Here is a 13,512-nt window from a genome sequence, read left to right as displayed (position 1 = left end):
GCCGGCCGGGCTGAGCCCGAGGGCCCGCCGCGCTCCGCGGGTGTCCTGCGGCTCGGGGCTGAGGGCCTTCCGCCCCAGCGCTGGCCGCCTCGGCTGCGGGAACAGGCTGGGGCGGGGAGGAGGCGGGGGGTGTGGGGAGGAGGCCGTTGGTCTCATTTATTAGTATTAGTTATTAGCAGTCATTAAGGAAATAGGCTGCCGTTTGCTTCCTCACTGCGACCTTACACCCACTTCCCAGTGGTTATTTCCTTCTTCGCTGCTTTTCCACTGCGAAGTAGAGTGAGCCGCTACACTTTATGGTCTGTATCAGGTTTAAAGTGTGTTTTTATAAGTATATGGAGCTATCTGTTCACGTCTGCCGTAGGCCGCCTGTAAATAGATCATTTAATTAGCTGTGGTCTTGAATGTATTCAGAAGCCTTTGCCAAACACTCTGGTTTTCGTCACTACCAGTTCATTTTCAGTGCTCTGGGTTACATCGCGGCTGTAGTATGTGCTGTGGCAGCACGTGAATATGGTGGGTTTATGAAAAATCCTGCCTCACAGTGTTTTTCTCGACAGGTGTTTTAGCGCAGGCGCAACTTATTGCACTTGGCAAAATGCATAGTAAATTAACTTCTCATAATATAGACAGTAACAGAAGAGCAAACTGACTGATGTATTGCCGCTAACGACATAAGCTTGTTGGATATCTGTAGCTTAAATAATGGAGGCTGAGTATTTAATAAGTGGACCTTCTTCGCTGTAAAGATAAGCTAAATTTTGTATTTAGGTCTTAGTTGCCATTTAGAACACTGGAGTTGATTGGTTCTGCTTTTAACATACTTATTTTACAGTTATGAGATATATGGACCACCATAGGGATACATGAGTGCAGGCATAAAAACGTATTTTGTATGTGCCACTAATACATATATTTCTCCTCCGTATGGATATAAATGTCAATATGTCGGTTTAACTATGGTGACATAGTGTTTGTTCAAATGATGGAAGTCTTGCTTAGGGAATACACTTTAGAGTTATACTTTGAGTAAAATCTGACTTTTAACTATTCTAATATTTAAAGATGTAATCACCTGATTTTACTATGGTATTTTTCAATAGTGTGTGTTTTGAAATCTGAAAGGAACTGTTTAGGGTTTTTTCTCATTATGTCTTTTCCTCCATTTTTTTTTTTTTTCCTTTTCTGTAGCAGTTACAATATTTAATCAAAAGGTCTTGAGAAACTCCTGTCATTTGTAGGAGTGCATGAGTGCTGTTGTCTAGCTCTGTATTTGAAGCTACTTTTGGAAAGTTGCACGTACAGCTTTTCCTCTCAGCGTAGGTCCTTATTTAAATAAACTGAGTGCTTGCTTCTGTTGCCTGACGGGGTTGAAAAATCAGATCCAGTTTTCTTTGCGAGTTGCTGGCACTATGGACAAATGATCTTTGTGTGTGATTCCATGACGTAAGCAAAGTAAAAAGATGATAGTCTACTTTTATGCTGTTTGAAAGCTGTATTCTCCAGTTTCAAAGCAACAGGAGAGTGAAATGTTCATCAGTTTCTTTTGCATCAAGAGGCTTATAAATCAAGTCACTAAAACAATTTACTGGCAGCGCTTTGCCAAGTTGTGGCCGCCAGGACTCATCTATGTAGTTGCAATGCCAGTTATGCTCACAACTTTAAACTCTGCACAAGTATCTTAATACTATGTAAGGCCATGGTGTTTTAGACTGTTCAGCAGAAGCATTAAAGACTTTTCACTTTTTATACTTGGAATGATTCCTGTAATGGCAAGGCCTGCTATTAAAAAACGCAAATGTTCTGGAGAGGGAGAGCTTCCGTAGTTCCTACTTGTTTTAATTGGGGAAGTATGGGTAAACTGGTTTTTTAAAATCCTTGAATAGTAATAATAGAATATAACCTTTTTTCCTTTGTAGTAGATCAGTTCTCTGAACTGGTTTTACTTGTAATTTAATAATATGTTGGATATATATTGGTGTTCTGCAGAACAGACATTCTGTGTTGGCTTCTTCAGTAATAATGATAAGTCTGTGATTTTATAAATGCCTTTGTTCCGGTCATGAGATTTCTATAGCAATAACTTGATTTGCCTAATGATCACTAGTACTGTAATCTTTGTGCTTAGAGAGCCTCAGGGGAAAAAGAAGCAAGACTGTCAGGTAAGATACAGTTGACTGACTGGAATGTAGTTTTGGTTTTAAGCAAAACACCTTGTTTCAAAGGGAGTCATGCTGCTGGTGGCTGCTTCCATCTAGCAGTTTATGGCTCTTCTTTGAATATGTGGAAAGGCACTGCTCAAGAGGGAAGTGACCTTTGGGTGGGGAAGACCTGTGAAGGTGAGCATTTTGGTGGTAGTCCTGAATTCCTTGTATGTTCTTCATGCCACTTTATGCATCTTTTTGTTCATCTCTGCTGTGTTGTAAACAGTGATGGGTGTAGGAAAATACAAATTCAGGGAAAACTTGGTGGTGACAAAAGAAAAAAATAAAAATCCAAATTTTGGAGAGGTATCTTGGCATAGATTTCTTTCCCAGAGTTAGCTTATGAATGTCTCATTTTTACAAATCATAAGATTTGAACTGCCTCAGATTGCCAACTATACAAGACACCATTCTGAATATAGGCATTTTGTGAAAGTAGTCTTTTTCACAGGAAGCATTCATTTTAAGACTTTGTAGTACGGTGAGCTCACTTTTTGGACATCCGATACAATGTTTTATACTGTTTAGCAAACAATTTTTAATTGCATTTATGTTTCGGGAGAGCACTGTCTCATAAGCTGCAGTTTAGGCATGGACGTATACATATGGAGAAAATTTTGCATATGGAAAAGTCTCATAACAAGAGCAATAACGTGTCATCTATTAAATGGCATTTCAAATAGATTGTATTGATGAAGCCTAGAAGCTAAACAAATACCATTGCACTTTTGGAATTGCAGAAGCTAAGAGTATTTGTTATATTTTCTGAGAGATCTTGCTGGTCGCTACTAATACAAAAGCTTTTCCATTTCTTGCCTGAAAATTCTCAACCTTGTTACTATGTTTGTGTGCTACCATTGAAAGAGATTGATATGCCTTGAATTAACATCTATAAAATACCCCAGTGCACTTGTATAAAAATCTTATTTTTACAAGACTTGCCACTTCAGAAAGTATCTGGCATTGCATTTCTGAAGGTGAATTTGTAAACAGGATTCTACTAGCTGCTTTTTCAGGCCTGCAGTTGTATTGCTGCTGCAGTCGTGGTGCGTACAGCAGTTGGCTTCAGCTCAAGGCCCTTGTCTTGCAATGGAAGAGATGGTTATTGTTAGATAACAAGTAGTTTCAAAGTCCCATGTAAAACTAGGTGTTTGAATTATTTGTAATAGCTAGGTATGTGGTAAGGGGGGAAAAAAAAGGGGGAAAAACCTGACCTGTTACTACAGGTGTGGGAGAATAACCTTGGGCAGGGTCAAAATGTGGAGGCTGGAGCAGTGTCTTGGCATAAAACTATTAACCTTGTCTATCTTTGTTCTGCATGTTCTGTAAATCAATTCACAATGAAAAGAAAAATGTCCCTTAGGCAGAAGTACTTTTAAGAATTTGTTTGTTTTGGTTACTATTCTGAGATAGCCATTGGTGTGTTGTAGGTACACTTAACTTGTAGATAAGAATATTGTAACTTTATCTTAATTGCTTAGTCTTACTTTTTGTTCTCCTAATTATCAGCAACTGGGTCTCCAGGTGTGTAGGATAAAAGGTACAGACTGTGAAAACCAAAGTCTAGGTTACATTTCATTCAACCTTATACTGTTGCCTTTTGGACCTGTCCTCTTTTCTTCATGATTTTAAGAAACCTGGCAATCTTCCCTTTAATGTAGCTGCTAACATTTCTCTTGTAGACCACTTATGCATTCTCTGCTATGTTTTATTAAAAGCTTCTAAAACATATGCTGTGTTGCAGAAGCCAAAGTAAGCATGCTGTACTTGCTGAGGGTCCTGGAACTGAGCACAGTACTCAAGATTTTTCAGACACCTCTAACCAAAGACCTTCCTCTGTCACAGAAATGCAGCCAGACTGCAGTTTATTAGACAGTGCAGTCCCTACCTGTCTCTACTATTTCAGTCTCATCTTTGGCCACAAGGTTGCTTGCCAGCCTCTGTTTTGCAGAGAAACTGACTTAACTGTCTTATGTAGTCATCTTTCCTTTGGGCCGAGTGCTTCTTGGCATTATACAGATTAACAGAAATGTCTCTGACCAGTGAGATACTGACTTCTCTCTCCAGTGTCTTTAATTGGCATTATACAGATTAACAGAAGTGTCTCTGACCAGCGAGATACTGACTTCTCTCTCCAGTGTCTTTAATTGGGATTTCAAATTCCAAGCTTCGAAGCTGAAGCGTGACAGGGACATGGATGCATGTGGAATCAGAGGATGCCGAAGGTCTTATGAAATGGATTCAAATGTCATTGTCCACAAACTGTTCTGTAACTGCAGACACTTTATTTAGTCTGTGCAGCAGTTCCTCATCTCTAAGAGGTGAATAATGCTTTTATTACTTTTGAGTCAAGCCTATCAATGATTGTGTGCTCAATTACTTTATCACAGATCACATGAGTTGATGGGGGTTCCAGGATTTGTTCACCAGACACCCTTACAGCCCACATGTGATTGTGGACTTTGCCCTTGAGCATCTTCTCCCTCAAACATGTATCATACTCTATTAAGCAGGGCTAGATTTTTTTGTTGAAGTTGTGGATTCCTGGCTAAATTCTAAACATTGTGTCCTCTAATTTAGAGTATGGCAAGTAGAGGATGTAAGATATTGGTGGCAACCAACACCTGATCTTCATTCATGTTCCTGAAACGAGTGGTTTTGAATTTAAACTGATACTAGTGGTAATGGGAAGACTTAAAAGTGTGTGGGAGACTTGATCTAGACAGAGCCTGAATTGGAATGAACTCTGTATTTTGTGTTTTTGTGTAGGGGGAAAAACAAAAATATGTTTTAGTGTTGTAATATGAGATAGTTTGGGATGTTGTAGATTTTTCCAGAGTGTATTGATAAACATATAAGTAGTGTGTGACCATGTACAGGCAAAAGAGTAGAGTTGGCAAAATGTTGTGCTCTACTCATAGCATGTTATTTTGAGTGGTTGTATCACCTACTGTAGTCCTGTGCCGTGTGTTCTTGGCTGATTGCAAGAAGATTAATGCAGTGGAATTTTTTTAATGTCATGTGACAGCTTTACTGTGGTAACATATTGCTCATGGTTGATTACTAACCTTCAGGAATCAAGAGAAAAATGCCCTGATCAGGGGAGTAGGTATATCCATTTTTTTAATTGCTTGTAGAAAAATACCAGAAGAATATTTCTACCACAAAGATTTAAAATTAATATTAGGGATATCATGGTTTTGTTTTTTTTTTTAATGGCTTAAAATGTGCTGGGTTATTTTCAGTTGTAAGCTGAAATATTTTTGTAGGTATTTCTATTTTTAAGAAATACAGCAGTAACCTTTATGGGAGTGAAGACGGTGAATTTCTGCTGAAAGGGGGTGGAGAGGATGCAGAGAGACATTCAGTGGCTTAAGACGAAATGATCCTAATGGGTTCAGTTACAACTTGCAGCCTTCACTTGAGTAAGGAAATGCATTTCTGTAGGTGCACTTCTAAATAGTCTGTTGAATTGTAAGTATTTTAGCTCAGCTAGTAGACCTGCTACCCTGTATAAAAAATAACTGCCTTATTGTTATCTCCTGTTATCTTGAGTTGAAAAGTCATTTTCTTTCCCTTACAAATAGGAAGCCCTAGGAGTAATTGAAGAGACACATTGTACCTCATTAGGCAGTCCTCCTGATAAAAACTTTATTCTAGAGAAATATTAATGCAACTTTATACTGGGATAGTGAACTCTGAGGATCATGGCTTAGTAGGCAGGCTAGATGGAGGGACAATGGTTTCTCTCTCACATTGTGGGGAAGTGGTTAGGCTTATCATGAGGTGGTCAGCATAAACATTTCATTTTAAAATGTATGGTTTGTTTTGTAAACAAATTAAAGAGTATATACTTCCTGAGCAATTTAGTAATTTAAATATATTAAGCAGGCAGCTTGTTTTAATAACACTTCCTTTCATTTTAAGTACACTTCCCCTTAGGTAGGGAATTGGTGTGAGTAATCTTATGCATGGGACTCCAAGATGCAAAAAATCCCTAATAAAGGTAGAGTGTTTAAAATAATACATCATACAGCTTTCAATCCTGATCTCGATCCCTGGTCTTGGTGACATGGAGCATAAGCAAGAGTGAGGTCTTACTTTTTGAGGTACCTCAAAGAGCTGATGGCACCAATGCAAAGGAGCATTAGAAATTTAAAGGAGGGAGGAGGGATTAGCGAAGAGAGGCTTGAATATTGAAGAAACTTAATGATATCTAGAAAGGAAAAAAAACCCAGTGGTGTTATTTCAAGTTATAAAGAAGTAAAAAGTGCTTCTAAATGATACTTGACATTTTGTTATAACATGTGTGGTAACATACTGAAAGTGTTTACAAATGCTGAAAGGTAATTTATACTATCTTAATCTCCCTCAATCATGTTTTATTAAGAAGGATACTGGACATCACCTATAACATTTCACCTGCCTATAATTTTTCATAAAAGCAGTATTGACACAATTTCTGATTTTTTTTTAAAAAAACAAAACATTGAGGGAGAAAAGCGAAGAACCTTGCTTAGTACAATATTTAAGACAAAAGAAGGCATTGCTGGGGAGGAGGTGGAAGGTTGATGAATGGTGGATCCTGTAGGTTAACAGCTGGTTGCATAGCAGGTTTTGACAGCAGGGACTTGGCCTGTATGACCATAAGACCCTCTCTGAGGTTCAAGGACTGCTAGGAAAGGATGGGATCTGCCTGACCAAGTGGGGCAAAACCATCTTTGCCAACAGGGTAGCCAAACTTGTATGGAGAGCTTTAGACTAGGACTGAGAGAGGAAGGAGGTGATAAATCAAAAGGAAAAAGTGGTGGACTGGGTTGCTAAGCAAAGGATGCAGGGTGATGTGGAAAGGAGTCCTTGAAAACAACTAAACAGGGCAGCAGGAGGCCTCCACAAGTGTATAAACACAAACAAGGAAATAATTGTACATAGATAATGAGGCCAGCATTATGGGGGAGAAGCTTTTATACCTCTTCTGGGAAACTGGCACACTTGGGTGCATCTCTGACCTGCCTGTACACTAATGCATGCAGCATGGGGAGAAAATGGGAAAACAGGGGGCTGTATGAAGTTGCAGAGCTACAGTTTCATTAGGATAACAAAGATGTGATGGGATAGCTCACACGATTGGAGTGCTGCCCAAGGACGCAGGCTCTTTAGAAGGACTGGCTGGGATAGTGAGGAGGGGGACTTGCTCTTAAGTGAAAGAGCAGCAGGGATGCATGAAGGTCTGCCATGAAATGAATAATACACCATCTGAGAGCTTATGGGTAAGGACTCGAGTACAGAGCAACATGAGTGTTGTCGTAGGTGTCTGCTGTAGATAGCCTTAATCATGAAGAAGTAGAAGATAAGGCCTTTTTCAGACAATGGGAGGAATCCACAGGTTTCCAGGTGCTGGTCCTATAGGGTACTTCAACGACCCTGGTATCTTCTAAAGAGACAACACAGCAGGGCACAAGCAATCCAGCAGATTTTTTTGTGTGCTTTGATGGCAGTTGCCTAACACAGGTGATTGAGTAGCTGATGAGGAGAGGTACTCTGCTGGACCTCAGACTTGCAAACAAGGAAGAACTGGTCAGTGATGTGAAGGTTGTGCAGCTGCAGTGACTGTTGCATGGTAGAGTTCAGGATCCTGAGAGAAGGAAACGAGGCAGGTAGCAGGTTCACAATCCTAAACTTCAGGAGAGCAGACTTTGGCCTCATCAGGCCTCAGCTTGGAAGAATCCCATGGGATATGGTCTTGGAGAGAAGAGGGGTCTGGGAAAGCTGGTTGACTTTCAAGGATCACCTCCTCCAAGCTCAAGAACAACCCTGATGTATGTGGGTGAACACAGAGCTCATGACTAAGCTCAAGCATAGAAAGGATTTATGCAAGAGGTGGAAGCAGGGTCAGGTCACCCAGGAGGAACATGGAGAAGCTGTCTGACCATGCAGTGGTGGGGTTAGGAAAGCCAAAGCCCACCTGGAGTTGAGTTTGACGCGGAACATGAATGGGAACAAGATGACCTTCTACAAGTATATCAACAGCAAATGTATTATGATGGAGAACGTGGGCCTGCTGCTGAGTGGGGCAGGAGACTTGATGGCAAAGGACATGGGAAAGACCAAGATACTAATGCTGCCTTTGCCTTGGTCTTCATTGATAAAGTTTGTCTTCAGAAACCCCAGGGTCCTGAGACCGATAGGAGATTCTGGAGCAGTGAAGGCTTACCCTCCATGGAAGACTATCATGTTAGGGAACATTTAAACAAATAGTAGATACACAAGTCCATGGGTCCTGCCTGATAGGATGCACCTGCCAGTGCTGAGGGAGCGGCCGGTGATGTTGCGAGGTCCCTCTCTTTGGCCATCCTCACTCTATTTTTGAAAGGTTGTGGCAGTCATGGTGGTTGCTGAGGACTTCAGAAATCAAGTGTTACTTCTGTCTTCAAGAAGTGAGCATAGGGGAACTACAGGCTGATCAGCCTCCCCTTGATCCCTGAGGAGGTAATACAACAAATAACCCTGGAAGCTAAATCCAAATGTATTAAAGACAAGATGGGTTTGGCAGTAGTCAGCTTGGATTTATGAAGGGAAAGTCATGCATGACCAACTTGATAGCATTCTACAATGAGATGACTAGCTTGGTGGACAAGGGGGAAAGTGGATATTGTTTATCTTCACTTTAGTAAGGCCGTCAGCACTGTCTGCCGTAACATCCTTGTGGACAAACCGATGAAGTATGGAGCAAAGTATGGTGTGGTATGAAGTATGAAGTGAGCAGCGAGGCGGACTAAAAACTGGCTGAGGTGCTGAGCTCAGTGTTGTGGATTAGTGGCGCAAAGTCCAGCTGGAGACCGGTCACTAGTTATGTGCCCCAGGAGTTGATACTGGTGCCAGTGTTATTTAGCATCTTCATTAACAACCTGGAAGATGAAAGAGAGTGTGCCTTCAGCAAGTTTGCAGATGGTACAAAACTTGGAGTGGCTGCTGCATCAGGTAGTTGTGTTGCCGTTCAGAGGGACCTCCATGGGCTGGAGAAATGAGTCAACAGCACTCTCATGCAGCTCAGCAAAGGGAAATGCCAATATTCCTGAGGAGAAGTAAGCTCAGGCACCAGCACATGCTGGGGACTGTCCACCTGGAAAACAGTTTGGCAGAAAAGGACCTGGGGGTCCTGGAGATCATTAACTTGACCATAAGCCAGCAGTGAGCCGTTGTGGCAAAGGTGGCCAACAGCACCCTGGGCTGCATTACGCTGAGAATCACCAGCAGGCTGACAAAGGTGCTCACCTCTGCTCAGCACTGGTGAGACACTGGAGTGCTGCGTCTGGTTTTGGGTTCCTCAGTACAAGAGAGACATGGGCTTACTGGAGAGAGTCCAGCGCAGGGAGAGGTTGAGAGAGTTGGGACTGTTGAGCCTAGAGGAGGTTCAGGAGGCATCTTATCCTTGTGTATAAATACCTAATAGGGACGAATAAAGAAGGTGGAGCAAGACTCTTCTCAGTGGTGTCCAGTGAAAGAACAAGAGGCAGTGGGCATAACACAGAATATTCCATTTAAACATAAGAAAGAAGAAGAAAACTATTTGAGAGGATGGTCAAACACTGGCACAGGTTGCCCAGAGAGGGTGTGGAGTCTCCGTTCTCCGTCCTTGGAGACATTCCAAACCTGACTGAAGACATGGCTCTGAGCAACCTGCTCCACTTGACTCTGTTCTTAGCAGGGATGGTTGGACTAGCTGATCTCCAAAGGTCCCTTTAAACCTCAGCTGTTTCACCATTCTGTAAGAATTGCTCTTTCCTTTCCCAGGTTATCTTTACATTGAGAGAAACTCCTGGTAAAAATAATGTGTGGTTAAATTTCCTCCAAGAGAGCAGGTATGCTAGAGGGGAGAGGATGTGTTTGAGCAATGGCAGGACTGCATGCTGTGCTGCTAGTGAGGTGTTCTTGAGGGATGAATGTTACTTCATCCTTTGGGGAATTTTGGAGAAAATGTTTCTCAAGTATATGAGCTAATCTGTGTTTTATTTGCCAATGGTTAACTGCATACTGCTTCCATATGTAGAAATACTTTTGCCTCCTGACCTTCTATAGCACATTGCATCAGTGCAAAGCTAGTGAAATGTAATTCCCAGCTTCTACAACTATAGAGGGTAGTATTTTATCTTCAAAATTTTGGTAGTAACTAGCAGTATCCAAAAGTCGATATCTAAGAATGAAAGTGAACATGAACTTTTATATGCCACCACTTAAATGTGGCATTTTGTGTGCTGATTGAAAAAGTACCTGTATTCCTTTCCATGAAAAAGTATTCTGAAAAACAGTTCAGAAGAGTGGAAGTAGCTTATTTGCTTGATTCTTAGTGTCTTTTCACATGCATGTTTTTGTAAATTTCTCTTGCATACCTGTGTTTGATACTTTTTAGTGTTGCTTTTGGTGTGTAAATAGATTGTAAATTGCATGTAAATAGAGGAAATATGTTGTACATGCTTCATGTGGGTTTTTAACAAGATGTTAGTATTAGTTGATAGAATCTCATGTGCAGGATAGAAGTAGTACGATGCAACATTTCACTCATTTAGCTTTAGAAGTTTCGGTTGCTTTATTTAAAAAAAGCTCAACAAAACCCAATAGTCAGAATTAAAGCTTGCTGAGTGACTGGGAATGAGATTACTGCTGGCTCTGCTGAAGTGCCAAATCAAGAGTTGGACGTTAAAGTGAAGCTGTGCTGATTCCACTGTGTGTCCTCCTCTCTCTTCCCCACCTGTGCATGGAGTTCGATGAGGAGCCAATGCTCTGCACTAATCAAAAGCTGAAATTTCATGACGTGGATGCTGTGAATTATTGTTAATTCCAGTGGGTTTGTGTGGTGTCAGCTGTTAGGTCCCGACAGAACTGAAGAGACTACAAAAACCAAGGTTGTAATCAGTGATGTAATTTTAAGGCATAATGTCTTGTGAAATACCATGTCCACATGTGGCCTTACAGTCTGATATGTTGCTGGCATTGTGTCCTGGCAATATACTTTGATGAAGTATGTAACTGATTATAGCAAGTTCCAGGGGTTTTCTTGAAAACTGATATGGTATGTTTTTTTTCCCCTCTAGTTTAAAAGGAACAAAAAAAGTTATCTGTACCATACAAGGTTTTTAATTTTTAATTTTTTTTTAAAGGTACTTCAGCACTTTTCTAAAACATATATATTGACTTGTTATTAACTTATTCCTCTACAGGGTGTGATAGGTGTACAGTTGGTGGTTACCATGGTAATGGCTAGTGTCATACAGAAGATCATACCTCACTACTCTCTTGCTCGTTGGCTTCTCTGTAGCGGCAGGTAAGATAAGAAACAGTTGCTATACTGTGTGTGAATATGGTAATGCAATTATGCATTAGAGCAGTAACAGTGAAACTTATTAAATTAAGCTGTTTTCTTGAAAAATAATTAATCTGATGTTCCTCAATTTATTACCATAGCATTGTGACACCCGACTTACAAGCTCAAGGTATAAAGACAGTGTTGCTCTAAAAGAACAGACCTGTTTATTGCTATTAATTGTATCAGTCATAAAGTTAAAGTTGTTGTCCAGCTCTTACATTATTAAAGGCACAAGCTATGTACTTTTGTATTCACTTTAGCTTTTTAATATTAGACACTGAAGAATGGAAGGGTTTTTTTTCTCTACACTGCCTCAGTGTTCTTGTTAATCCACCTGCTGATTAGTCTTGCATATAAAGAGTGCTTAGGTATTTATTAAAAATTCTATTTTTTTAATACTTCATAGGACAGGATTAGTATAAATTTCAATACACTACTTCCTCATAACAATAGATCAAACAGACATAATGAGTTGCAAGGGGAGCATTCCCTGTGTGGCTGTATCCATAATAACAACGAAAACCAGCAGCTGTTTTGAATGTAAATCAGTATCTTAAATATTAAAAGAATCATAGACAGTGTTTTTTCATTTGGGAAGAAAAACACTTTGTATGATTAGAAGGTAGTGTGCTGTCTTTTGTAATTGGTAAATTTTGAGAATACCAAATCTCTGCTCCCTGATTTCTGAAGGAGTATCCTTGAATAATAATGTGCTCCATAGGAGTCTTAATCAGTCTCATATAATTTTCCATTGCCTTTTTTCATCTGCGTCTCAGAATTACCAACTTTTTTTCTTTTTAATTTTCCCCATTTCATCACCCAAAGAGTTGCTGATGAAAAATTACTGTAAATGTTGTTTAGATGCGTGTTAGGCATCACTGGGTAGGTACAATGGAAAACAGTAATTGTCAGGCGAATAATATGAGTAGCAATCATACTCTTAATTGTTGTGTGAAGTTTCATTGTTGACCACACCTGCAGGGTATTGATCACCTTTTTTGTGCTCTAAAAAGAGTATTACATTAATGAATATGAAATTGCATACCATTTATTTTTAAGGTGTGTTACCGCCACAGTGTTTTTTATCAACAATTATTCAGATGACATTTTCTACTTTTTATGTCCTACTTAAAAAAAATATTTAAATTTTTATTTCAAAATTTAAATATTTAATTGCTCTTTTTAAAGAATTGCTCATTATTATGCCAGTGTTCTTCATTCTTGTGAAGTTTTCACTTTCTGTATCCTTGTTCTAAGGCATGCCTTGTGTGTCTGATGAGAGGTTTGCTGTTCAAATGTTTTTCGTAATCCTTTTCTCCTTTTATCTTTGCACACCTACAGATTGATATATACATAAAGCAGGATTTCTGCACTTGTGCTTATGGAATTCTGCTCCCGCTGAAGTCAATGGAAGTCTTATTTTTGCCTTTCATGTTGGTAGCCTTGCAAATCTCATTGTTGCTTTTCAGTGTTCTTCTATTTATCTGGTAACTATTTTAGTGCATTGTAATTTCAGTCATTGTGAATAACCTCCTGAATACAAGAATTATGTAAAGAGCCAGAAATAATTGTCTTCCAGAAATAAAAACAAGTCAGAAGCTTCACTGCAACAAGAATCTGAATTTTAATGGCAGAAAGAAAAACAGTCCTCCTCTTAGTTTGTGTCCCTTTCTCCTCCAGCATTACCTCCTCCTCAGCGAGGGTGTCTGCCTCCCTCAGGAGTTGAACCCTCAGCTCCTCCTTCAAAATCATATTTTGGCGCTTCTCTTCTAGCGCCCGTTTGGTCTCTAGTAATGGCTCTCGCAGCGGTGTTATCACTGCTTGCAATGAAGCGGCCGCAGCCTCCGACTGGCAGGGCGCTCGTTTCTTGTCCTCCACCGCCGCTGCCAGACACGCTCCTAACACAGCACAAACGATGGCTTTCCCTTTCCCCTTCTTCACTCT

The 13,512-nt window shown here is 40.2% G+C and overlaps 1 protein-coding gene across 3 annotated transcripts in view; it reads left to right on the top strand.

Moving 5' to 3' along the window:
- Positions 1-13,512, top strand: part of TMEM161B (transmembrane protein 161B) — a 49,975-nt gene that overhangs the window by 785 nt on the left and 35,678 nt on the right. For all 3 annotated transcript variants that reach the window (XM_087761441.1, XM_087761440.1, XM_087761439.1), the window contains exon 2: positions 11,423-11,526. In XM_087761441.1, coding sequence (XP_087617567.1) covers positions 11,423-11,526 — 104 coding nt within the window. The remainder of the gene's footprint in view (positions 1-11,422; positions 11,527-13,512) is intronic.

The sequence above is a fragment of the Nipponia nippon genome, unplaced genomic scaffold (assembly GCF_047370975.1).
Source record: "Nipponia nippon isolate SJK-2023a ecotype South Korea unplaced genomic scaffold, ASM4737097v1 scaffold_24, whole genome shotgun sequence".
Lineage (NCBI taxonomy): Eukaryota > Metazoa > Chordata > Aves > Pelecaniformes > Threskiornithidae > Nipponia > Nipponia nippon.
This window is presented reverse-complemented; position numbering and strand designations above follow the sequence as displayed.